A 25761-nucleotide genomic window follows, 5' to 3' on the forward strand; every position below is an offset into this window, starting at 1 on the left:
AAGTGCGCTCGCACAAAACTATGGATTTCACGATTCTCTTTTTATTGTATTTTTGGAGTCGTTTTGGGAGTGCAGAAACACGGTGCAAGCACAGATTTATCGATAATTTAACACAACGATTGTCTGCTAATCGCTTTGCCGCTATGACTGTTTAACGTGAGCGTCGCATCACTGACGTCATGTTTGAGTTCCAGCGAAATGAACCAATCAGACGAGGCACCAAGCGGGCCCGGGCACGGATAGCGCTACTCACACTAGGCTCTGTGATCCGGGCCCGGGCACGGAACGAGCAAACCGTGCCACACTAGGCTCTGTGATCCGGGCCCGGGCACGGATAGCGCTACACACACTAGGCTCTGTGATCCGGGCCCGGGCATGGAACGAGCAAACCGTGCCTAGTGTGAGTACGCCCTAAAAGCGAACCGTGCCCGAGTCCACATGAATCGTGCCCTGGCCCACCTCTTCAAGTGGGCCCGAGCACGGTTAACTGATCCGGGCCCGGGCACGGTTGGAGCGCTCACACTAGCCAAATGAACCGTGCCCGGATCACAGAGCCTAGTGTAAGTACGCGGGTTTAGGGGCCACGCGGCAGCTCTCTGGCAAGACACGCTCTGACCTAATCAGCGTCCAAAGAAACAGTCTGACATAACAGGAATTCAAAGACACTTTTTCATATTCTGGCCTCATGTCATGTTCAAAAAGTAACCTCGAATTCTCTTCAGTGTATTTGACGAGGTTACTCTTCTCCTACTCTACTGGAGCACTTCGATTTGAACAGTTACCACATATGTAGAGAAGCTAAAGCAAAACAACCCCCAAACAAACAAAATATAATAAAACCACAGGTCATATAATACAATAACGTTACCCTTAGTGAGCATAATATCCATCTTACTGTCCACAATGTATAGCTTAACCCTTCACGTGAAAACCTAAGAAAACGTAAATGGAGCGAATGCTTGATCCGTTCTATTCTGAGATTCCAAGGAGGGCTGCGCGCGCTAATGATCCCCGAGCTGCCCTGATCTTTCAACCGCGTGGCACAAACGTAACCATTAACCCCATTCATTGTCCACTCTATAAATAGGCCTGCCTAAGCCTTAGAACCTAAGGAATGATGCAGTCAATCTCTCCGAGGTGATGTTGGCGCACCGCGGGATGATAAAAGACGAAAAAGAAAAGGACGTTAAAAAGGCGAAAGTAAAAGAATGTGGAAACAATTCCTGTTGACAATTTACGAATGTTCACGAACCTGCAGTTTAAGCTCCACATTGTTGACTGATATCTCTCCGTTGTTCAATGTAGCGGCAAATGCTATAAGATAAAACATAAAGCCCCCTGTGCGTTCGTACGCATGACGCCGTACGGCCATTAAAGGCTTTATAAATGTCTATTCTACTGCGAAACTCTTTCATAAATTGACATATTAATACGAACACACAAGCCAATTCAGTTTACTCGTAAAGATATAGGCTTAACATTGTACGTAGGCTATTATAAAAGAATAAACAATAATAACAACAGAAATGTTGTCCTAGATTCCCGCTGGATTAATGTACACCAACACACACAAGTTATGTACATCTTACCCCACCTTCTTCTCCTGTTTCCTTTTAGACAAGGGTACATGTCAATCAGTGGAACAGGTCACAAAAGATCTATGCCATGTATGTGCTTTAGTGCCTACTACAAACTTTCTGTACGCAAGGATACACAGTTCTGCTGTTGTCCTGCCCTACATATCTGTGTATAGATGTGTTTTAGTTTTCATGCCTGAACCTGCCACACTGATGGCATTAAGTTTGTTGACGACCTGCTGAATCAGTACACCTTTCAGATTATGTTAAAAATAGGTTGTTTTGTCCTAAAGCAACCTTTAAGAGGAACAATTTTAAACAGTACAAGGTCAGTGAGTCATGCTTAAAACTTATTTGCACATATACTTAAGAAGAAAGAGCTGTGTATAAAACATTAATACATGTACATATGTTGCAGACTCTTTTGCAAAATTTCTATCACAAATGTAATTATTCCATGTTTTAGTTCAAGAATAACACTATATATATATAACACTATAACTGGCTGTTGAGGCAGTAAGATGCATCTTACTGATTCATGCTGTTTTGTCTTTTTACTGACTCTACGCAGTCTAAGGACAGAATATGTTTTATGCCGAGAGACAATAACACAGGGATAGTAGCACAGAGACAATAGCAAAGTTTCATGTTATTTAACCATGCTTGCAAATAAACAAGACAAATCTAAATAAAGTTTACAAAAGTTCATTTTGTGTTGATAGGCACTATTCTTCATTTTCTAATTAGACACATCATAGTCTTTTGATATATGAAATGATTATTTGACAAAGCTTACAAAAAAATATTGCTGAAGGTGAAATGTTTGGGAAGAAGAGGTCTGATAATCGTCTCGGACTTCAGGCTGCAAATATAACCAACCCATCTCAGTCTGGTCGATTCCTTCAATGTCTTCTGAACTATCACACACAAAACCTGCCAGCACGAACATTTCCAGAGTTATTTTGCTGGAATAAAACCATTCCAGCTATACTTCCCCTGAGCTGGCTGCGCTGGGACGTTTCAGAGTGTTGACAGGGCGTTTTCTGGCCTCTCATTCTCTGAGATTTAAGATAATTATACAGTGCATTTCAGGTCGTGACCCATGCAGGGCCGTGTGAAGTGTGGGAGTGTTAGCGTGGGTGTGTGGGTCCTGCCATGCTCCTCTTCCACAGAGATTTTAGGATCACACCAGCTCCACTCCACAAACTCAGCCTTGCTGGAGCCTTTTCCCCCTCCATAACGTCTGTGATCGTTCAGAGGTTTGTTTAAACGCACAACGAAAGCTCATGGACTCCATTCTGCTTGAGAAAGGCCTTCTCGTAACCTACTTATGCTCTAATGCTGTTCTTATGGCCATGTGGTGGTGTACTGTAGAAACTGTGATGGAAAATCCCATACTAGACCGCTGTTGTTTTACTCTTTGTTCTTTCATCCACTGTTAGGTGAGGCAACTTTCTGTAGACATGCTGTACATTATTATGTAATATACGCAACAGTGTCTTGACCGTTACACTGTAATCCAGTCACTCTTATCTGTGCTCATAGAATACATGTTCATCTTAGCATTTATCCTGTACATGCCAACCACATGCACCCATGGAGGGGCACCTTTAATGAATGTACCATTCTGATACTTTCCAAACCTCATGCTTCAGAATCTAACCTTTCAAGAGCACAATTAAAATATGTCCCTGTACTCATCAGTTATGCAAATGCATGCAAGCAAACGGTTGCCATGTGTTTGACCCCACCAAGGACAGGTCCTGTCTAGCTCTGATAAAGATTTTTGGGTATGTGTCTTCTAAGGATAATTTTAACTCGACATATTATAACTGGACAATAAATGTGGAAAGAAAATGGAAGCAATAAGTGATCACATGCAGCTCTGCATTTTTAGTGACCCAAATAGGAAATGTGGCCATGGGGTTCTGTGCGGTAGGTGTTTACCATGGGGTTCTGTGCGGTAGGTGTTTACCATGGGGTTCTGTGTGGTAGGTGTTTACCATGGGGTTCTGTGTGGTAGGTGTTTACCATGGGGTTCTGTGCGGTAGGTGTTTACCATGGGGTTCTGTGCGGTAGGTGTTTACCATGGGGCACTGTGCGGTAGGTGTTTACCATGGGGTTCTGTGCGGTAGGTGTTTACCATGGGGCACTGTGCGGTAGGTGTTTACCATGGGGTTCTGTGCGGTAGGTGTTTACCATGGGGTTCTGTGCGGTAGGTGTTTACCATGGGGCACTGTGCGGTAGGTGTTTACCATGGGGTTCTGTGCGGTAGGTGTTTACCATGGGGTTCTGTGCGGTAGGTGTTTACCATGGGGTTCTGTGCGGTAGGTGTTTACCATGGGGTTCTGTGCGGTAGGTGTTTACCATGGGGTTCTGTGCGGTAGGTGTTTACCATGGGGTTCTGTGTGGTAGGTGTTTACCATGGGGTTCTGTGCGGTAGGTGTTTACCATGGGGTTCTGTGCGGTAGGTGTTTACCATGGGGTTCTGTGCGGTAGGTGTTTACCATGGAGTTTTGTGCGGTAGGTGTTTACCATGGGGTTCTGTGCGGTAGGTGTTTACCATGGGGTTCTGTGCGGTAGGTGTTTACCATGGGGTTCTGTGTGGTAGGTGTTTACCATGGGGATCAGGGCCATAGGTGTTGTCCATGATGATCTGTGCTGTAGGTGTTGTCCATGGGGATATGGGCCATAGGTTTTGACCATGGGTACCTGTGCTGAAGGTGTTGACCATGGGGCACCATGGCCATGACAAGCAATTCTTATAAACACAAATATGCTGCAAGAACTGTATTTATCACTACATTTATAAAAGTTTCTTTAGTAACCTCTTTGCAACATATGTTGTATTTTGTAACAACAGCTAACGTGAGACTAATTCGCTTCTGGCCACCAAACAGTGAGGCACCCCACCAAGGCCTTTGCTACAATTTGAACGCTCACTGCTACTGTAACCAAGATCACAGCTGTAATCTGATTTTTTGCTCTCGCACATTATTTTACAATCCTTGGGTCTCCAGGTTTCTTATATCCAACCATTTGCCTATTAGAGTGATACACAGATCTGATGTTGGCACAGATTGATAAGTGTGTATGGCACAAGTAGAGTACTGATGTTATCAATGCTACATCTACTCTTCAGATGATTATGTATAATGGTTTTAGCTGAAATTATGCAACTTTAAAATATTTGAGGAGTTCCTTTCATTATCCAATAAGTTCTCTGGAAAACAAATAAGCACATAAATGCAACACCAGTTCCAAAGACAGACGAACAGCAAGACATTTCCTTAAATGGTTGTTTATTTTAGTCCTTCAAATGATGTATTTCAAACAGACATGTATATTTATTGTTATGTATATCTATGGGCAGATATATGTGTAAATCTAATCCAAATGCATTTGTTTCCTCCCCTCTGAAAATGTGGAATGTGTGAAAAGCGCTTCTTATTGCAGCATTATAAACATCTGTTGCAAATGCTCTGGGTATGTGTGTTGGTCATACATGGCCACAGTAGCCTATGAAATCAGGTCTTATTCTCTGCATCAGTATAAAGCAGCATGCTTGTCTGGGAGGTGTGGATATTAAGACTCTCCCAGGCTTTAGGAGTTTACTTTTCAAGGTACAGGGCTTGGTATCACCATGGTTACGGTGGGGAAAGGGAGGGAGTAGGTAGAGGGCAGCACAATCTGCAGGAACAGAAATGGCATTTATTACAAGGCAGAGTGGGTGATGGGTAAAAACACCCACATAATCTGAAGCATCTTCATCTGATTAACAATGTAGACAGAATAGATGAAATTGCTCACATTTAGTGGAAATGTGTAATGTAAGCCTTGGCACTGTAGAACTGTTACGTGCAAAAAGACCAAACTATTTTTCATGATCCTGAATCTTTTCTACATTGTAGACTACTGTTTATAAGGCACTGATAAGAAATTATATCTCATTGATGTGAATTGGAGATTGTATTAAATGTTAAAATGTATTAAAATACATAAAGTACATAAAACACAGCTCATTCATGCTTTAAAAAATGTCAAAAAGTTCGTTCATATATCATTTTGCTTTGTTAATTTTTAAACGACTAAGAGTGTATTTTGATAAACGGTATTGCCTCCACGCTATTGAAAATCGGGATTACAGGGGGCGCTCGCGTTCTTGCTGATGTAATATAAGCACGAGATCGGGTCGGTTACAGAAAGTTTGAGCGGGTCATGCAGCTTTCTGTTCAGTGCTCATAAGCAGAGTACAAAGCGTCCCCAAATGACCATCCGTTCCTGAGCCCAAAAGTGCAGTTGATACATGGATTAATACGAATTAACCAATGCGATTTACGCGTCAGACTGACTCTACTTGTCTATGCCTAATGAAAATCTAGCGAAGTAAATGTCGCTCCAACCGCTTCGTACGGTGAAGTGCGAGGACGTGTGGGCGCGCGCATGCACGCGCGAGTTTGGTGCGTACTCAGGTGTTGACAGAGAGCGAGTAAGAGTCGAGAGGGAGAGACTGGGTGTACGGGGAAGAACGACACCGTGTGTGTGTGTATGTGTGTGTATGTGAGGAGAGAGTGAGTGAGAGAGAGAGAGGGAGAGAGAGAGAGGGAGGCTCTGTCTTAGTGCACTTTGCAGTAAGTTGCGGGCGACTGTTGCTGGCGTGGCGGTTGCTGGTGGCGGGGAACTTTAACACGCTGGATCCCAAAGTCCCTCTCTCTTACCTGTGCAGTTCGGGGCTGCCATGGAACTCACGCGCGGATTTACGGTCTTAATCTTGCTGACGGTTTTTCTGCAGACGAACGGCCTTTATATCGCCAGTAGCATAGGTATGTTGGACTATATTTTACCTTTTCACCACTTTCATCCCAATTATGTCTTGTTCTCTCGGCGACTGTCCGACCCACCCAAGCGCTCCTCACGCCTGCACAATGCCCGACCGCTTACTTCCCATGACAACTTATTTTGCGCAGAGGTCCGGATCTGTTAAAAGGACTTTGCACCCCTGACACTCTTGTGTGCTGTGTCATCACTCTTTGTTGTTAAAATCCGCGTGTTAAACCTCGGGGACCGAATGACACATTTCTGAGTTTGCTCTGGAGGTATCGGTTTTGCAGAAAATTAAGAGGTATTAGTACATGTGTTAGAGATGTTAACGAATTTAAAATCGCATCTTTATTCAGTTCTGCGTTCATTCAGCTGTAAGGTGCTCGGAGCATCTCCACGTCACTGCGCACAGACCGTCAACTGGCGGCTGGAACTGATGAGCTTGTCCTTAATAGGTGCTGAAAAATGGTTTTGACACGAAGATGTATTTAATAGAGCAAAAGTATGCCGTCTTTCATATTTCATCATGCATTTGGCCCCAAACTGATCTAAACGATGTTAAATAAACCGATGGAATGTTAATCCACTAATTGTAAGGCTACAAAATCAACACGGACAAACTGTACTTCTGGTCATAGGTGTGGCTAGTCACCTCAGAGCGGCGGTGCTAGATCCGAGGAAGTGTAAATGTGTCAAGTCCTATCTTCCAGGGAAAACAAACGCTTAACCAAAATAAAACATATATATATATATATATATATATATATATATATATATATATATATATATATATATATATATATATATATATATATATATATATATGCGAAAACGCATCACACGGGTGAATGGGTTTAAATGTGAAGATCTAGCAGGTGGCTCCACCGCTGAAATCTCCACACGCGGAAGCGCGCAGGCAACAGCAGCGAGGAAACATCATATAGGCGCAATTATCACCTTGACCTCGGAGGTTCCTCTGGGCGCCGCCAAGGGAGAAAAAGACCAGAAAACGCGCTAAATCGCTATTAGACTTGAACATTTAGGGTTGCAGCGGGGGCATTTTGTTGCAAAAGAAACTTTTTGTAGATATTAAACGAAATGCAACTGCAGGAATATCATTATAAATTCCCCAATCTCAGAAGGAGCAGATACGCACGTCTAAACAGAATTAACATCTAAACCATATAATTCAGATTTCGCGTTAATCTCATTAGGCCAATGATTGTACGTGTTTCACTTTTTCATTGAAGACACCAGCTGTGGCTCACTCTTACGAATCTACATATCAGTCATATGCATTTGCCCAGTCACCACTGAAATGGATGCTGAGTAGTGTGCTTCATTAATAAATGGCTCTCATCCTAATCTATGTTGACACTGTAAAGATTTTTCTAAACTTCCAACAGGAGAGCTCCCCGAACTTACTGTTACTGTGTGTGTGTGTGTGTGTGTGTGTGTGTGTGTTTGTGTGTGTGTGTGTGTGTGTGCGTGTGTGTGTGGGTCTTTGTGCATGTGTTGTTCCAGAATCCCTGCAGCATGTGCTAGGGGACTATGGACTGGTGAAGCCCGTTCTTACTGACGCGGAGGGCCGCTTCCTGTCGCACGCTGTGTCGGCCAGTGCGACAGGCAGGCAGTTCCGTAGGCGCTGGCGAAGAGAGGCGGAGACGGCCGACGACACCCGCGCTGACGCCAGGGGGGGTGGCGAGATGCTCTACTACAACGTCACCGTCTTCGGCCGGGAGTTCCACCTGCGCCTGCGCCCCAACCAGCGCCTGGTGGCTCCCGGAGCCAAGATGGAGTGGCAGACGTCGGACGGCACTCGCTCACAGCCCCTGAATGGCAACTGCATGTTCGTTGGCGACATTACGGACATACAGGGAGCCTCGGTGGCAATCAGCAACTGTGACGGCCTGGTGAGTTCACACAAGCCATGGTCATGCACTTGTGATAGGTATAGGTAGGCACGCGAGTATTACTTATACAACATACAATATCTAGAGCTTTTTACCCTATACCAGATTGTACAGTAGACTTCAATCAGTTATTGATGGCTCGGCAATAAATACTAGCTTTTCCCTGAGTTCTTATTATAATCCACCATGATATGAATACTAGCACAAAAAAATGACCCAAGAGCATTCCTCTAACACTGTACTTACTGCTGCTGTATACAAATGTACTCATCCTGGTCTTTGACACATTTGCTTTGCTCTGTACTAAATCTCCATTTGATGTCTGCAGAGCAATAGCAAGGCTAACACAGCTTTGGAATGTATTAGTGTATATGAGAGAATATGAAACAGGACAGACTTAAACACCAAGTCCAGGCCCTGTGTAGGTTACACCTCAATGCGACGACATTCAGAATTGCTAATGTGTTGTGATTATAACTCAGATGTAGCTGTGTACTGAGCCTCTGTGTGTGTATGTATGTTGATGTTTGCTGAGATGATTTTTCACTCAAATAACCTTGTGACTGTCAAGGGGGTCACAGTTTCAAGAAGTTGGTTCTCTGTCCTCAGTCCTCTGTTGGTGTAGGTGATGACATGATGACATGTCTGTATGTGTTTTGGTCTTGTTTTACTGGCTTTTCAGCTTCCAAACCATTTTTGTAGTTTGCTGTGAGACAATTATGTGTCTATGAACCATTTATGAACCAAAGACAAGTGTGATACACCATGACATGTGCATCCAGCTTTTTTAAAAGTTAGCAGCAGAGAAAGAGCTCTTAGCATTGCCTTTGTCCATTTAGACAGGACATTGCAGAATAGTTTAGGTAAACTGTTATCAGTTGTATTGCATAAAATATTAGTAGCAATTTTGAGAGTACAGAACCAATATTAAGATCAGTCCTGGCATGATGACATAAATTTTCCACTGCCACAGTAGAATTACATGTTTATTATGTCCTGTACCAAAATGACATGACGTGTGTGTGTGTGTGTGTGTGTGTGTGTGTGTGTGTGTGTGATTGTGTGTTTGTGTGTGTGTGTACAGTAGACTTACATATTCACCTGAACATTATGTACACTAGAGGTCTTTAGAAGGATGTGGATCTTGAAACACACATTTTACCATTGTGCTGTTTTCTGAAAAAGAGTAAGGTGAGATTATTACATGCTTTTGCCCTCTGGGATTACAGGTTTGCTCAATTGCTTACATGCATTTTGGGAAACAGTATCTCTGTTCCAAAATACCAGAAGACGTATAAAAAACTTTGCACACATTTTGAAAATCCCTGTATATCGCAAGTAAAATGAAACATTCAGAACTTCAAAACCATGAACGCTCTCCTCAGAATGAAATGTTCACATCACAGTGCTAGGAACTCTTATCATATGAATTTCCACAACAGACCATATTTTGCACACTGCACAAATAATTTGAAAATGAAGTACTCACAACATATATGCTGCTGTCTTTGCTATATCCATGGAGTATATGTAGTGAACAGACATAATTTTATGGATTATTAATACATACTTTGTGAATTCTTCATATTTTACCCATTGATTGAATTCACTATCCTGTGCATAGGTATTGGCAATGCCTGAATGTACATTGTTAGGGATCAGTCATATATATACTGGCTGTATATGACAGTCATAGTGTCCCAATATGGTGGAAACCTGTATAGGAGTCAGATATGATAAACTGTTCACAATATGTGTACACAAGTCCCGAGGCCGTGGATGTTCTGAACACATTCACCCGCCTCTTATATTCAGTCTGGGGCTGATAACTCAGATATCATTTGAAACCTTCTTGGGTGAGGCTTTCCTACCACTTAAGTGTGTATGGCCTGTGACCTTGGTGTTGCTAAGTACCTTGTGCTACCTGCAATGCCAGGTGAGCTACTGGAGGAATCAAAAATGGATTATACTTTCTATGGGACAAGCATTTTGACTCCATTCCTCTAATAACCAAGCACTGGTTCATATAGAGAAAAATTATTTGGTATTTGCAGTGCTGAGGTCAGACGTCTGTCACTGGTTCCAAGATGTATTAATTTTCTTTCTTTATCTTATTATGATATGACCCAAGTTTGAAGACAGGCCTGTTTGCAGTGTTTTAGGACTTTATAATGATAGTCACATCTACTAAAAGGTGTTTAGAGTTTCGGTCTACTGACATGGACAAAAGAAGAAGAACCTTTATTAATCCTCTTAGGCAAATTCTCTTGTACATTTAACCTATCCGGAGTGAACACACACATACCCAGAGCAGCAGCACCCAGAGAGCAGTTGGGCGGTTAGGTGCCTTTTGCCTAAGGGCACTTCAGCCATGGTTATTGTTGGTTGTGAGGCTTGAACCTCCAACCTTATGGGCCCGACCCTATATCTCTGTATATGTATTTTAGACAAACTATATTATCTATGAAGCTTTAGATAACAATATATCATTGCAGCTTCAGAATAGCATCAGACTACCAGGAAACAAGATCCAAAAATTCATACCTATCTTTTAATTAAGTTTAACATTTGCCTATCTTAGTTAATTAACTTCATTATAGTGTAATGATCATTTTATCGCCTCTTCAGTATGTAGGTTTGTGGGTGTTGAATTATGGCTAAACCTGCTGAGTGGACAGCTCTGTGCTGTTGGGTGTTGGTGTGTGGGTTCATGTTCAGCAATGTATGTGCGTATATTCTGTATTTGTTAGAATAACTGTACGTTATATGGTTTATGGTCTAGTTGGAGAAAATATGCTAATATGGAATGTATGTGTTTCTCAGGGGACATGCTTTAAAGTATTTACTGTATCTATGATCTAAATTGTGTGTGTTTGTGACTAAATTAATGTGTCTTGGTGTGCATGGGTGGGTGCATAAGTGAATGTGCCTAGCAAGAACATGTATGTGTGTGTATAAATATATATGTGTGTATATAGTTGTGCAATGTAAATGCTCGTGTGATGTGTGCATGTGTGAATGTATGTGATGCTTTTGTGTGAATGCATGTTAAATGTGTGTATGTGTGTCCATTAGTGCTCTAGTCTACAGACTTAAGTCCCATTCTCCATGCTGTCCTTCAGTTTCAAACACTCAGGGTCATATGTGGGTGCAGTTGGGGCCTTGGCTGCATATAGAACCGATTCAAACCCCTTCTCGCTCTCACACCATGAGACATGTCAGTAGATGAACGTCCTGCTGACCCACCGTCTACACACACACACACACACACACACACACACACACACACACACACACACACACACACACGCACACAAGCACACAAGCACATGCGCAGGCACACACATACACACACACACACACACACACACACACACACACACACACACACACACACACACACACACACACACACACACACAGTTTCAGTTCTGTTATTAAATTATTTTTTTACAAAATATGGGAAAAAAATAAACCATGCTGCATGAAGCAAAACTACTTTATGTGGTTGAATAAGGTTAAGCGCTCTTTAGTGCGAGACAGGTTACTTATGTGGCTGAATAAGGTTAAGCGCTTATTAGTGTGAGACAGGTTACTTATGTGGCTGAATAAGGTTAAGCGCTCTTTAGTGTGAGACAGGTTATTTATGTGACTGAATAAGGTTAAGCGCTTATTAGTGTGAGACAGGTTATTTATGTGGCTGAATAAGGTTAAGCGCTCTTTAGTGTGAGACAGGTTATTTATGTGGCTGAATAAGGTTAAGCGCTCTTTAGTGTGAGACAGGTTATTTATGTGACTGAATAAGGTTAAGCGTTCTTTAGTGTGAGAGGTTATTTATGTGGCTGAATAAGGTTAAACTTTCTTTAGTGTGAGACAGGTTATTTATGTGGCTGAATAAGGTTAAGCGCTCTTTAGTGTGAGACAGGTTTTTTATGTGGCTGAATAAGGTTAAACTTTCTTTAGTGTGAGACAGGTTATTTATGTGGCTGAATAAGGTTAAGCGCTCTTTAGTGTGAGACAGGTTATTTATGTGGCTGAATAAGGTTAAGCGCTCTTTAGTGCGAGACAGGTTACTTATGTGGCTGAATAAGGTTAAGCGCTCTTTAGTGTGAGACAGGTTATTTATGTGGCTGAATAAGGTTAAGCTCTCTTTAGTGTGAAACAGGTTATTTATGTGGCTGAATAAGGTTAAGCTCTCTTTAGTGTGAAACAGGTTATTTATGTGGCTGAATAAGGTAAAACTTTTTTTAGTGCGAGACATGTTATTTTGCAAATGCAAGAATGTTGAGTGTCTAAGAAGGCCTCCAGTTGTAGAAAACAGCTGGTTGTAACATTCACCAAAAAGAAATCTGTTGTTTTCCTCAAGGCAATAGTATTTATTTATTTATTATTTATTGTGCTTATTTGCGTCATTGCTTATTTTCTGAAGTTTTCCATGTAAATCCATTAACAACATTAATTAGTTTGATTATAATAAAATACCTGTTGAGTTTAGTAGGCTGAAACTCAGACAGGCAGGATGTAGTATGGGGAGCGTGGGTAACTCGGGCCATAGTAGCAGATACTTGCACCTCAGGGCCTGCACCACACAGAGGGGTAATCTTCCTCTAGAGCAATGAAGACATCTGTTACAAACTCCACACCTGCATCTAGGACTGAAGGACACCAGCCAGCCAAGTGAGTCGGATGTTAGTTATATTGTTCATTGTCATCCAGTTATTAAGAGCAGAAACTATATTTCAGGCTATTTAATTACCTGCAGATTATTGGGATAATTATATGAAACAAATACAAAAATGCAAAAATCTAAGTTGCACTGCAGATATAGAATATTTGAGTAGTTTTTGATTTAAAAGTCAATCATTTATGTCAAGTCCATAATCTTGTATTAGAAAGTTGCATGAATTGCATGAACGTTCATGGTTGGTCTCCCTGCTCCTGTTCACATGAGGAACGGGAGCAGAGGGTCTTGGTTTCAGTTTGTTTGTTCAGCTTGGTTTCAGCTCTGCTGTGGATAGCAGCATTTGGCCCAGGGGAGTATGGCTTCATTGTTCCTATGACTTTGAAAAATAGGCTCTTGTAACTGACAGGACAATGCATCATGCTTTTATGACCAAAGATGTGATAGTAATCTCAGCAGCAATGACTGCATCAAATTATACTTTAAAAAGATGAAACAATAGTATATTATATATGGCTGGTTCTCATGATCAATTTTTAAATTAATTACCTACAATATGCTGCTTTAACCTCATATTTCATTATCATGTTTTCCATTAATCTAACCATGAGTTTTAATTTTGACAGAACCTCCATGTGAATAAAATTTATTGGCATAATAAATTATACATTTAAAAAGTCATGTATGTTTAGTATTTATACATGATGCAATAACTTGCGTCTTTCTGTACAGCCAGTGTCTCCCCTGCATTCACCTCTCCTGGCATAAATTCTTGTTTTGAGTATTTAATCGGCATCCAGGAGATTCTGGAGAGAGACGGGGACTGAAAGCATCATCACCTCACAGATCCCCAGGGCAGTCTGCCTGGTAATATCACCAGAGTAATAAAGACGGAGAGCGCGCGGAGCATAGTCATCTCCAGGAGACAGCAATGACAGAATGGGGGAAATCAAACAAGACCAAGGGGGTGCCAGCATGCGGAAGCAGACAGAGTACTTGATGGGGAGGGGGTGGGGGTCTTTTAGGTGGCCATGGTGAGAACCTGCTAAAGCCTGACCCTCTCCACACCCCCCGCCTCTGCTCTCAGATCTGTTCGCCTTCTCGCATTCTTCTGGGGTACACCAGAACTGAAGCTTCAGGTCTTACAGAAGTCCTCTGTAGGACCTTGTGAGAGGCCAGGGATGACCAGGTTCACCAGTCAGATGAGCTGCACAGCTGCCTTGACTTTGACTCTTATCTGACAAGCTTCCAGAAGCTCAGTGGACCCCCTCTTACACTACAAAGAGGGGCAAGAAGAAATTGTCCCCTTTCTCTGGTCTGTCAAATGGCTGCAAACTGACAGGGGCAAGTGCAGAGAGCATATCAAGGTGGCGTGTAACAAAACATTACCGTCTGGGTTAGACGTAGGACAGGTGCTTGCTTAATTACGCTCAGAGATCATAATTTAGACACATAAAAAGACTGTAAGCTGACTTTTACTGTCATTCTGGCTGTTTAATATATTGGAGACAGATAGACTCTAGGTCTGTTTCAAAAGGCACTTATGCCTCTGTGGGTCTAACTGCTGTAGTGAGTCAGACCAAGGGCCGCTCAAGTACTATTACCTTTGAGTGTGGTTATTACATCCATTTTGTACTGAACGGCTGTTACTGACCTCCTTTGGTGGGATTTACGTCAGCTAGCTGGTATTGGGCATGAATGAACGAAAGATCATGCTATCATTATGGACTCCGCCCATCAGCGTGGACCCTCAAACCCACAATTACTCAATCAAGGCCCTATTATCAACCAGTCAGTGGCAGAGCCAACTCCATGCTCCAGACCTATAATTACCGCCTCTTACTCGCTGCGATCCTGCATCCATTAGCCAGGCTGTGCTGAATTCACGACAGAGCAGGGTTTTCCCCTGAAGGGAAAAATTGCACTCAGCTCAAAAGAAACGCTCGTGTGATTTCATGTAGGCAAGCACTTTGGCATTTTTACATCACAACCTACTAAGACATAGTGGTGCCAGAGTGTATCCTGATCAAGTGTGTGGCGATATTGTTGGGATTCACACTTCTAGACTTAAGAGAAACTAAAAAAGAGCAACACCACAGTGTGGATTTGTGTACAAAACGCATAATTACATAGATTTGTAGACAGAGAAACTGATTAGTACTTAAACAGCCGACAATACTTATATTAACAGTTATTATCAATAAAAACAATGATTCACCAGGCAACATGGTAGCCTGCTAACTAGTTATGACATTTAGCATATGTTATCAAAAGCAAATAACTGGAAATGTATCTCATTTTAATAATGTGTGCTAATGTTATAAAAAGCATATAACTGTAAATATTTCTTTTGTGAGCCATACTGTTGCTAAAGAAAAAGCATAAACGTGATCATTAAGTGTCCTTCAGCGTTTCTCCACCTTGGAAAATCTTTTGGTTGTCTTTGGCTTTGTTGCTGGAGCTGCAGAAAGAGAAATCTCTGCCTTCAGATTGTCACAGTGGATAACACAAGCTAAAATTTTCTTTTGTGAATCCTTACTTTCATACACTCATGGTGTCAGGAGCTTTAGGAATGAATACAAGAGCTAAAGTGACACCCTCAGTGTGTGGTGGTAGCAGTAGCCACAATATCAGCCTCACATTTTTAAACATCGTGGGTCCATCCATCCATCCATCCATCCATCCATCCATCCATCCATCCAGGCACTTTAGGGACAAAACATCAGTTAAGTCTACTTTTAAAATAGTTCCTCATGGGCTCCAAAAGACTGATGGTTTCATGTGTTCATTAACTGTTGAAATTGTTTCTTTGTTTTTTGAAAAAACTTGCATTCTCTGTCATGGCCGATGAGTGTTTTACTTCAACACGTCCATGAAAAAGCTACATGTGGCATACCTGACCTATGTGGTGTTCGGATCAGCTATGTGGTTAGTGTGAGGAATCAGCACAGTTCCCCATGACCCAGCCTGCAGAAGCCAATGGCTGTCAGGTCAGGATCATTGGTCTTGGGGCTCAGCAGAGTCATATTTGCAGACCACCCACAGATATGAGGTCCTCCATAGTTTCCTCGGTATATGTTTGTTAAGCATACGAGTGTGAGCACAAGATGTACGTTTATCAGTCACTTTATAAGGGACATTTATCTTGTAACGATACTAACCAGAAACTTTATTCATTACCCTGATCTGTTTAGCGTGCACACGCAGACTGTTGGCTTGCATGATATGTCAGTCACCTTACACCCTATTCAGCACTGACCACAGTGATGAGCAAATGTTATTTGGGTGGCAGACCGTTCTTAATACATTAACATTAACGCATGGTAGTACAGCTTGAGCTGGTATAAGTTTATCAAGCATAGGTGTTGCTGACTGTTGTTTCAGTTTGGGGTTGCTTGACTGAGCATAGCGTTTGATTTATTTACTGATGAGTGTAATGATGGACACAGTAAAGTTATCTTAAAAGGGATTTGGGGCAGACTGTGTATTGTGGTTCTGGTGCTCTGAGTCTGAGTTACTAATCAGGGTTGCTGGTTTGTCTCCTCTGAGTTGAGAATCTCACTGCATGGCACCCTGATGAGGTGTGATATGATGCCTCTCCGAGTCTTCGGCTAAATGCTCACTATCTCTTCAGCTTAATATGGCTTCATTGGCCTCATATAATCCTGTGACAACACTCAGGCATGTTCTGAGACGCTGTTCCTTATGCATCAGTTCATCGTTCTGCTGCTGCATGAGGCATCATCTCATCTGGCTTGGTTGTTGTTTTGAAATTGAGTCTGTGCAAGGACTTCAGACCAGAGTTTCTACGGCTGTGTGCGCATTCTGATTCTGTGGCTGAATGTACTCAATGTACTCAAATGAAGACTTCAAAATGTTATCGCATTAAAAATGTTGCTGAAATATAACTGAAACAAGAAATATCCAAAAAAAGGGGAAAAAAATTATTTGTAAGGACCTGCTGAGTTATTCTCCCTGGTGTGTGTGTGTGTGTGTGTGTGTGTGTGTGTGTGTGTGTGTGTGTGTGTGTGTGTATGTGTGTGTGAGAGTGAGAGAGAGAGAGAGAGGTAGCAGTGGGGGTTGTTGTTCATGCTGAAACTGGTGTCTTTGATGGAGATGGGATGTGACAAGACCCTCCTGATTGTGTTTTCGTCATGTGTGTGGCAGCATGGTGCCTGTGTTCAACTTGTTTTGCGAGGAAGGAGCACTTTACAGCTTCTCTCTTTCTCTCTCCTTCGTTCCTTCGTCTCTTCCTCATCTCCGTCTGTCTGTGTCTTGTTCTCCACTCTTCCCTGGTAACCCAAAGTCTTCCTTCAGTACGACTGCTGGGTTGCAGTGGGATGGAAATTGTGACTGCTGCTGTCTGGACTGATTGTATTGGAGTACCTAGCCATGCCTTTGTCATGGTTACCCTGGCTTTGCTGATTCCTGCAAGGAACATGGTACATTTGCCACAAATTAGGTTCTTAATTGTTATGGCACAACCCAGGGTAATTTAATTGAACAGACTGCTGAGGTGTTAGACCCAAATGTTCTCTGTGTAATGTTTAAGGAGGCTTGCAGCCTAACAGATGCTTTGCTAAAAGAGAGCTGTAGCAGAGATAGCTATGGCTCATCTTTATCTGAGGTCATGGTACTAGAACCAAACACTGGGTTTACTTGTGAGTGGTGATCTGAGAGACTTAGCAGACATTTTGTGTGTTTCATAACCCAAAGAAGCCTAAAAGAGATCACATTCGTGTCGCCTGCTCTTTTGTTGACGTTGTTCAAATTAAAACAGCGTGTCCTTCTTAAATAATGACCGTCCATCGCCGGATCAGAGGATTGGCACAGAACACAGGGCAAGGGCGTGGTCAGCAGCAGTATCATTGTGGATTTCATCACCTGGTTTTCATTACATGAATTTCATAGTTTCGCCGTTTGTGTGCTATGCAGAGGAGTGAGTTTGAGAGCAAAGCTGTGGTGGAGAGGTCAAACACCCAGCTGAGACACAAGCTGCTGTTGTTGCATCCCCTGCAAGAGTGCTGTATTATGGGATTTGTAGTCTACATCACATGCTCATTTCCAGAGACAAAGTGTGTGCTAACAAGAGCCAAAACCTCACATTAATACATCATGTTCTGCTATGATGACTTGAGCTGAATTTATGTATCAGTCGCCAAAGGCTCTGACTCTTATGTCAAGATGTCGTTAATTTGTTTGACAATCTGCTAGCGGGCTTTGGTCCAAAATAACTGGCATCCTGTCACAAGAAAATGAGACAGTCCTGTACTGCAGCTGATTTCATGTTGTAGGAGAGTGAACGTAACCTGTATGTGCTTGTGTGTTGGCACTCTGGTCTTGCTGTCAAAGTTGAACGAAACAGGAGCCATTTGTTGAAATAATAAGTTACATTTATATAGTGGCTTTGACAAAGCCAAAGATGCTACAAACAGTTACAAAGAGGTTGCAGCAGAGTCCCAAGGTCTTAGAGCAGCAGCACCTACAGTTGCGAGACATGTTTGTGGGACAGCAGTACGTCTGAAGCTAGGGGGTCTAAGGGTGTGAGAGGCACAGTAGAAATATCTCAATATGATATGTAGAAGCAAGACCATGAGGAACTTTGAAAATCAGAAGAAGGATTTTATTTTTAATCCAGGAGAAATCAGGGAGCCAGTGCAGCTGCTGAAGGACAGATGATAAAATGCAGTTTTGTTGAGTGACTCAATATGGGACTCAAAGGTAAGTGATGAATCAAAGAGACAAATGAGTTTTTTAATAACCCAAGCTAACCTGAGAGGAACATCAACATCAACAGTGAGGTTTGAGAAACCAAAAATGAGCAATTTAGGACCGACTAGTAAAATTCTGTTTCATCAGCATTACATTTCAAGTTATTATGCAACCAAAGTTTAGATCTGTGATACATGAACTCAGTGCCTCAGCAGAAGACGTGGGGGTAGCAGTACTAATATAAATCTGAATGTCGTCAGCATAACAGTGGATTTTAAGGCCATGATTACAAACAATCTGCTTTAGGGGAGAAATATATAAAATGAAAAGAAGAGGTCCAAGGACAGACCCCTGGAGCACTCCTTGAACAACAGGAAATGAATGATTTGTATGTATGGATGATATATCAATATGAATTGTCTGTAAGAAACATTTGACAGTAACCGTTAAAGAGCCAAGCCTATAATACCAAGAAATGTAATCCTAGACATGTAATGTGTAAAAATGTAATGCTAGAAATGTAATGCGTAGAAATGCGTAATGTCATTATTTGCAGTGTGAAGTGTTTGCTGCTGCGAGATCTATAAAGACCAAAATGAAAAGAGCAGACTCGGTGCTAAAAGCCTGACTGAACGGGGTCCGTATGGACAGAGATGCCAACTCACCCTCCACCTGGACGCTGACCAGGACGTGTATCTCAGCTCATGGCCTGTTGAGGCAGACAACGCACGAGATTCGTCCGACAGCATGTCTCTCCACAGCAAGACGCTCCCCTCCGCCCGACTCATTTCTGTCGCCCATGAGTGGGGAGGCTGCTCCTGACCCCCTCCCCCCCACCCCTCTGATGGATCTGGCGGCGGTGTGGGGAGCCACTGTGGCGTCCGTGGGGGGTAATCCGGTTGAGGAGGTTAACTATGAGAAATGGGCCAGCTGGCCGTGCTGTTGTGACACTCTGCTCGGGCTGCGGCTCGGCTGTGATATATCACGGCAATTCGGTGGTGCAGGGGCGGGGCATTTGCAGCAGAGGCGGGGCATTTGCAGTAGAGGCGGGGCATTTGCTGCAGCCCACCTCCGTGCCTCATCCACGCCGGGGCTGTGAGAGTAATGGGCAAAGTGGCCTTTTCCTTTATCGCGGCAAGAGCGATTTTTGTGACACTGAAATTAGAGCTAAAAGTGTTGTGCCGTTCTGGAATGACTGATCACACGCTCTTTTCTCAGGGCCTGCCTTTTTCTTTGCCACTATCTCGGATTATTTAATTCTAGGACCTGGAAGTGGAAATCTGCACTGTGTTGCTGGAGCGCTCTAACACAGTAATTGGTTGTACAAGAGAACCCTACTCAAAACCCAGGAATTTATCAAGGCAAAATATGTAACCTTTTAGACTGTCGGAAATAATACCACAATGTAGTTTTATTTTCTAAAAGACAACTCACATTACTGTGGCACCTTCTTGGACATAGTGTCACACAGGGACTTAGTAACTAGACTGCCACTTAATGGAATCTGCAAACATTTTATGTGAATAAGTACTTAATGCAGACGCTGGTCAGTTTACATGGCACATTAAAGCCCCCTTTATACTGAAAGATCGATGCCAATGAATACATTTTACTTTATGTCCTTTATGTGCTTGAATCATGACCAGCCCATAACTAACAATGTGTTAATTAAGAAAAAAGTTATGTGATTGTTTAAGTTTCTGAACAAATGCAATGTGGTTACTTTTTTCACATGCCCAACACCTAATGCATAACATCTGATACTAACAGTCAAAGATATTCAAAAAGATATATTTAGATATTCATATGTAAATATATTCAAACTCAGATTTTGCACATTGTTCATTTATATAACCATAAATTTATTTTTGGCATATTAGTTGGGACACTTGATTCATTCACATCAGAGGTCATTTTTATACAGTAGTGAAAAAAAAGAGAATTATGTTGGCTTTAGTTCACTGTATAATATTTCCAACAAGGTAAATGTTTGCAGACACAAAACTGACCGTCACTTTAACAGTCTAGAAAATTTCAGAGGTTTATAGTTAGTAATCAGTAATGACTTCTAAAAGCTCTTGATTGGCCTGTTGTCATTATTATATCTTTTGGGAGGGTTCATGTGGCTGTATTTAAGGGCTGTGTTTAACTTAAAGAAAGTATTTTTGCCATTAAAACTATAGGATGATCCAAGCAACTCAGCCAGAATAATGATGGACCTCTACAAGTCTAGGTGCTAATTAGAAGCAATTTCTAAACATATGCAATAAAAATTCACATAATGATTTGTTCTGGAAGATTCAATTAACAACAGGGCTGAACAAACTGTGGCCTGAAAGATTCAACTGAAGCACAAGATGACATTAGTAAAAAACCTGGTGAAAATGTTGGGGCAGTCAGGTACTGATACATCCACCACTAAGGCAATCCTATATCACAGTGTGGAAGGCAGCAGCTTCTACAACCAGATCGGCATAAAGGATTCCTACCAAAACATGCAGGTGATGCAGGAGGAAGAGTGGCCTCTTAGACCAGTGGTTATAGGAAGCAAAATGTTTTAGCCATTATCATTATCATTATGTGTGGAGAGTAAAAGTTGAGGCCTAATCCCAGATGTGAAGTATGTGGGTGGTGGCACCATACCATGTGGATACTTTGGTGGAAAATGGACTAGTGAGATTCAGCATACAGCATGATGAGGAAGCAAGATTATCTGGAAAGCAACCGGAGCAACACCTGAAGCAGAGGTGTCAATTCCAGGTTCAAAAAGTAAAAGTCCTCACCAGGATTTTACACCTCTGACCTGAAGACATCGGACACCGAGTTAAAACCTGGTCATGACTAGGTCTCACAGCAGGACACTGGTCCTACATACATGGCCAAGTGGGTAGTTTCTGAGTCCCAAGTAGGAAAAATCTATTTGAGCTATCTCAAAGAGTCACACATTTTTAAAGATTGTGATGCTACTTCTGTATGGCAGCACTCTTTAAGTAAAGAGTATTTTATTTTATGAACAAAAAATGCATTTTTGAAGACTTTTACGTATTGTTGAGTTTGAATAGTTTGGAGTTTTTAGTTTGATTTTTTTAGTTTGGATATGAAATTGTTTAATACTGATTGATATGTTGATCAGTGACATTCATTTTCTGCAAGATCAAACTGATTTTGCATCATATTGGCACTGTTAACAATGGATCACATTTGCTTTCACAGTAAAATGACTAATGACTAATGACTACAGGCAGCTGAGCTTGTTAATGTTTGAATGTGGGACGTAGGAGTTTCTAAGTGGGAAACATCTGAGATTCCAGTTGTCATGAATGCAGCATACGTTTTTCCTCCAAAGTAGTGACATAATGGTTTAAAGACAACATAGTGGAAATATTGGAGTGGTCAAACACATCAATCCCTGAATCCCATTGAATATTTTTGGACTGAATGGAAAAAGCATGTTTAAACAAGGAGGCCCACAAGCCTGACTGAATTATGCCAGTTTTGTCAGGAGGAATCAGCACGTATTTCAGTGCTGTGATTAACGTAATATGGATGGATGCCCCATGTTAAGAAATCGAAAGGATACCAAGTGCTGACAGAGTGTATGGACATGTCTGTCCTTGTGAAAATCTGATATGCATGAAAAAAATCACTCTTGTAACTGTCATTTTTAAAGTACTTCTTGAGGGATTAAATTATGTAACTTAATTGGCATAAATATATGGCAACTTAAACTTGGAATTTTAAATTTCTTCTGTGCAGGTGAATGTAAAACATTTGGCTTTGATTGTAGGTGTAAAAGACCACCATTGAAATTTGAGAAGGAAGAGGTGGTGGGGTGGATTGGGTAGCTTGTTGAGAAGATTATATGAAGTTATGTTCCAGTACTCAATATTCTTTATGTACCCGTTCAATTGTATGTGCATCTTGCAGAATCCATTTTCTACTAATGGGCCACTGGCCAATCAGCCAATCAGCCTCGCATTCAGAAATTCCCATTCGTTCTCACCATTTTTAAATGCAAGAAGACTCCATCCTCATCGTGACCTTGAGCTGAGAGTGACCTCACCTATCATTGCAGTTGCTCCTGCTTCATAGGGTTCACACACCTGTTTTTTCTCTTTTTTTACTGGGCTTCTGTAGTGTCTGGTATGCTTCTGATGACACATTTATTGAAGGTCCTCTTTATAGTTTTCCAAGAGCTGCATCCTTGTTCACCACTGCAAAGATTTGCCCGCCATGCCACTGGGTCTCATTGAAAGATTCATGGTTTGTCTTTCCAGTGTTGTCAGGTCATCTGTTTTGCAAGGCCAAAGTTTTGGCATTCACAGTTTAAGTTTGGTCGGTCCTCCATGATGCATTTGAACAAGCGGAAGAGTATGTGTGTGTGTGTGTGTGTGTGTGTGTGTGTGTGTGTGTGTGTGTGTGTGTGTGTGTGTGTGTGTGTGTGTGTGTGTGTGTGTGTGTGTGTGTGTGTGTGTGTGTGTGTGTGTGTGTGTGTGTGTGTGTGTGCTGGGATATGAGATGAAAGGATAGCTTGTTCCAGGTGTGTTTCCATGGAGTCTCAAGCTCCAGAATGAAGCTCTTTCTTGATGGGTGCTTTGATGATGTCATTGAAATTCCACAAGACTCTCGGGACTCAAGAAATGCTGAAATTCATTTTTGCCCTCTCCAAAACAGGTGATAGTACTATTAAATCAGTGCATGTAAAATGTGGGTAAATGTGGGTTTTGGGAACGTGAAAGATAAAGCATTTATAAATGAATGAATACATTATTATGTGTATTTGGATCAGTGTGTATATGTGTGTGTATGTGTGTGTGTGTGTGTGTGTGTGTGTGTGTGTGTGTGTGTGTGTGTGTGTGTGTGTGTGTGTGTGTGTGTGTGTGTGTGTGTGTGTGTGTGATTATGTGTGCGTAGGTGGCCGATGCTAGTGTGTATGTACAAGCAATGTTTTCAGTGTATAGAGTGTTTGTACCAACACTGGTATCTGACTGCAAATGTGTTGGTGACTGCAAATGTGTTGTGTGTGTGTGTGTGTGTGTGTGTGTGTGTGTGTGTGTGTGTGTGTGTGTGTGTGTGAGGTGGGGCGGGTGTGTGAGAGGACTTTCCCCAGAGGATTCTGCCAGGTCGGAGTCAGTGTTAACGTCACCTGGGTTGATTTATTACAGTAATTGTGCTTCATCAACATTAATAGAGAACGGCGTCACGGTAACAAGCATCAGCAATTCCATTCTAAACTGCCAACACCAGAGTAATCAATGAACAGTCAACAACGGAACACTGGGCACCATCTCAACGGCTCGTTGCCAGGAAATAAAGTGTTTAATCTCCCTCCGTTTTTATAATCAAGCGTATTACTGTATGACATTTATGCATTGTTCTCATACAAAAAACGACGATCGCAACGTTCTCTCATAACATGTAGAACTGCTGAACTGGACATTATCTTATTAGTACATTATGAATGTGGTCCGTTCTCCTGCAGACACACACGCACGGAGCGGTCCGGCAGTAGCCCTAACTGCAAACACATGCGCACACAGGAGCAGATGCTTTGATATTACTGACGACACCCACAGAGCAGCTGTGAATTACTTTTATCACATAGCTTTCTGCATAGTTTCCACAATGCTAAAGGAAACAATGTAGAAAGCTGTGTAACTAAAAGTAAGAGGAAGAGACATACTCTGTAATGCAACCTTTATGAACTGAAAGGTGCATCTGATGCCTAGAAATGTTTCATCCGCTAAACATGCCGCACCTACGAGTGCTCCTGTCCTTGGACAACGCCAACGTGCATCATGGAGTTGCTACTAATGATCAATCCTACTACTGCCAGTGTCAGAATGCACATCGATTTGAAAGTATGTCTGTTCGAAACCATGTCTGTTTGAAAGCATGTCTATTTAAAATGACAAATCTGTGATTATTTTGTCATACAGATTGTAAGATGCTAGTTGGTAGGCTTGCTTTACTTGGATAGGTTTGCCTAGTAGCTCCTGTATGCTGTATGAAACAGAAACAGCAAATTTGGATGTGTCAACATAACAACATATGCTGTAAGGGGAAAATTCTGTAATTCTTTTGTCAAACTATTCTGTAAAACCTTGACTGGGTTTGTCTGGTTAGCTGGAAATAACAGTTACCAGCTTGTAGTTGCACAGTGAGTCTGTAGTCTGTGAGTCTGACATGCACAATTAGTGTGAGCCATCCTGCAACTGTGGTCAAGCTCTGAGTATGTGATTATAGTTTATAACAACTGGGCAATTTTAAATTAAACCTGAGATCAATTCCTGGGATGGATGAGTATGAAACACTTTGAACTACTGTTGTGTATGAAAGGTGCTATATAAACCCACTTGACTTGCCTTTCAACACAGTTTATATTTGAATCACCATCTGTAAATATGGTGTGACTTTATCAATTTTAGTTGACAGACATATAAGTATCTAAATGTAATTCGTATTTTCTTCTTCTTCTTTTTCTTCCTCTCAAGCCAGATGGTGTTTGGTTTTCTTAAATCCTTGCATTGCACTGGATATACTCGATTAGTATCTCCCCCCTCCTCCAAAGATGAATAAAGCAAAATAAAAGACTTGGTGCAAATAACCAAGGGTTATTCACCCTTGGGGTAAACCATCCGTGACTAGCATAATGACTCTAGCCAAAGGAAACTCTCATGGATTTAAAATCAGCTGTGTGTCATCTGTTCACTTACGGACTTTCCCCTGAGTGCGCTCTTTAGAGGGGACAGCGTGCTAGCTGTAGTCGGAAGAGCCTGCCTCCCTACTGCTGTCTGGCTGACATCTCGGCTATGTGACACCGGTATCATCACCCCTTTACCTCCGTCCTCTCACGCCTTCAGAAGGGACAGCGTCGGAGACACAGGGAGGAATAAATGAAGACGTTGCCAAGCCAACGGCCAGGAGGGACTACTTTGCTGTCCCGCTCTTGATGTCTCCGCAGCTGCACAATCAATCGTATATTAATCATAACAGTGTTCCTGCCGTCTGCAGTCAGTTCTCCGCAATTAATGCATCTTGTGTCGCGCCTGTGGAA

At 42.0% G+C, this 25761-nt stretch overlaps 1 protein-coding gene across 2 annotated transcripts in view; it reads left to right on the forward strand.

The window, feature by feature from the left end:
- The first annotated feature begins 5957 nt into the window (after nt 1-5957).
- The window catches only part of LOC143527071 (A disintegrin and metalloproteinase with thrombospondin motifs 2), a 118945-nt gene continuing 99141 nt past the window's right edge, over nt 5958-25761 (forward strand). Inside the window, exons 1-2 of one of the 2 annotated variants that reach the window (XM_077021991.1) lie at nt 5958-6400; nt 7923-8311. In XM_077021991.1, the coding sequence (XP_076878106.1) occupies nt 6316-6400; nt 7923-8311 (474 nt within the window). In that variant the 5' untranslated portion in view covers nt 5958-6315. The remainder of the gene's footprint in view (nt 6401-7922; nt 8312-25761) is intronic. The other variant, XM_077021990.1, reaches the window with a different exon arrangement.

The sequence above is a fragment of the Brachyhypopomus gauderio genome, chromosome 11 (genome assembly GCF_052324685.1).
Source record: "Brachyhypopomus gauderio isolate BG-103 chromosome 11, BGAUD_0.2, whole genome shotgun sequence".
Lineage (NCBI taxonomy): Eukaryota > Metazoa > Chordata > Actinopteri > Gymnotiformes > Hypopomidae > Brachyhypopomus > Brachyhypopomus gauderio.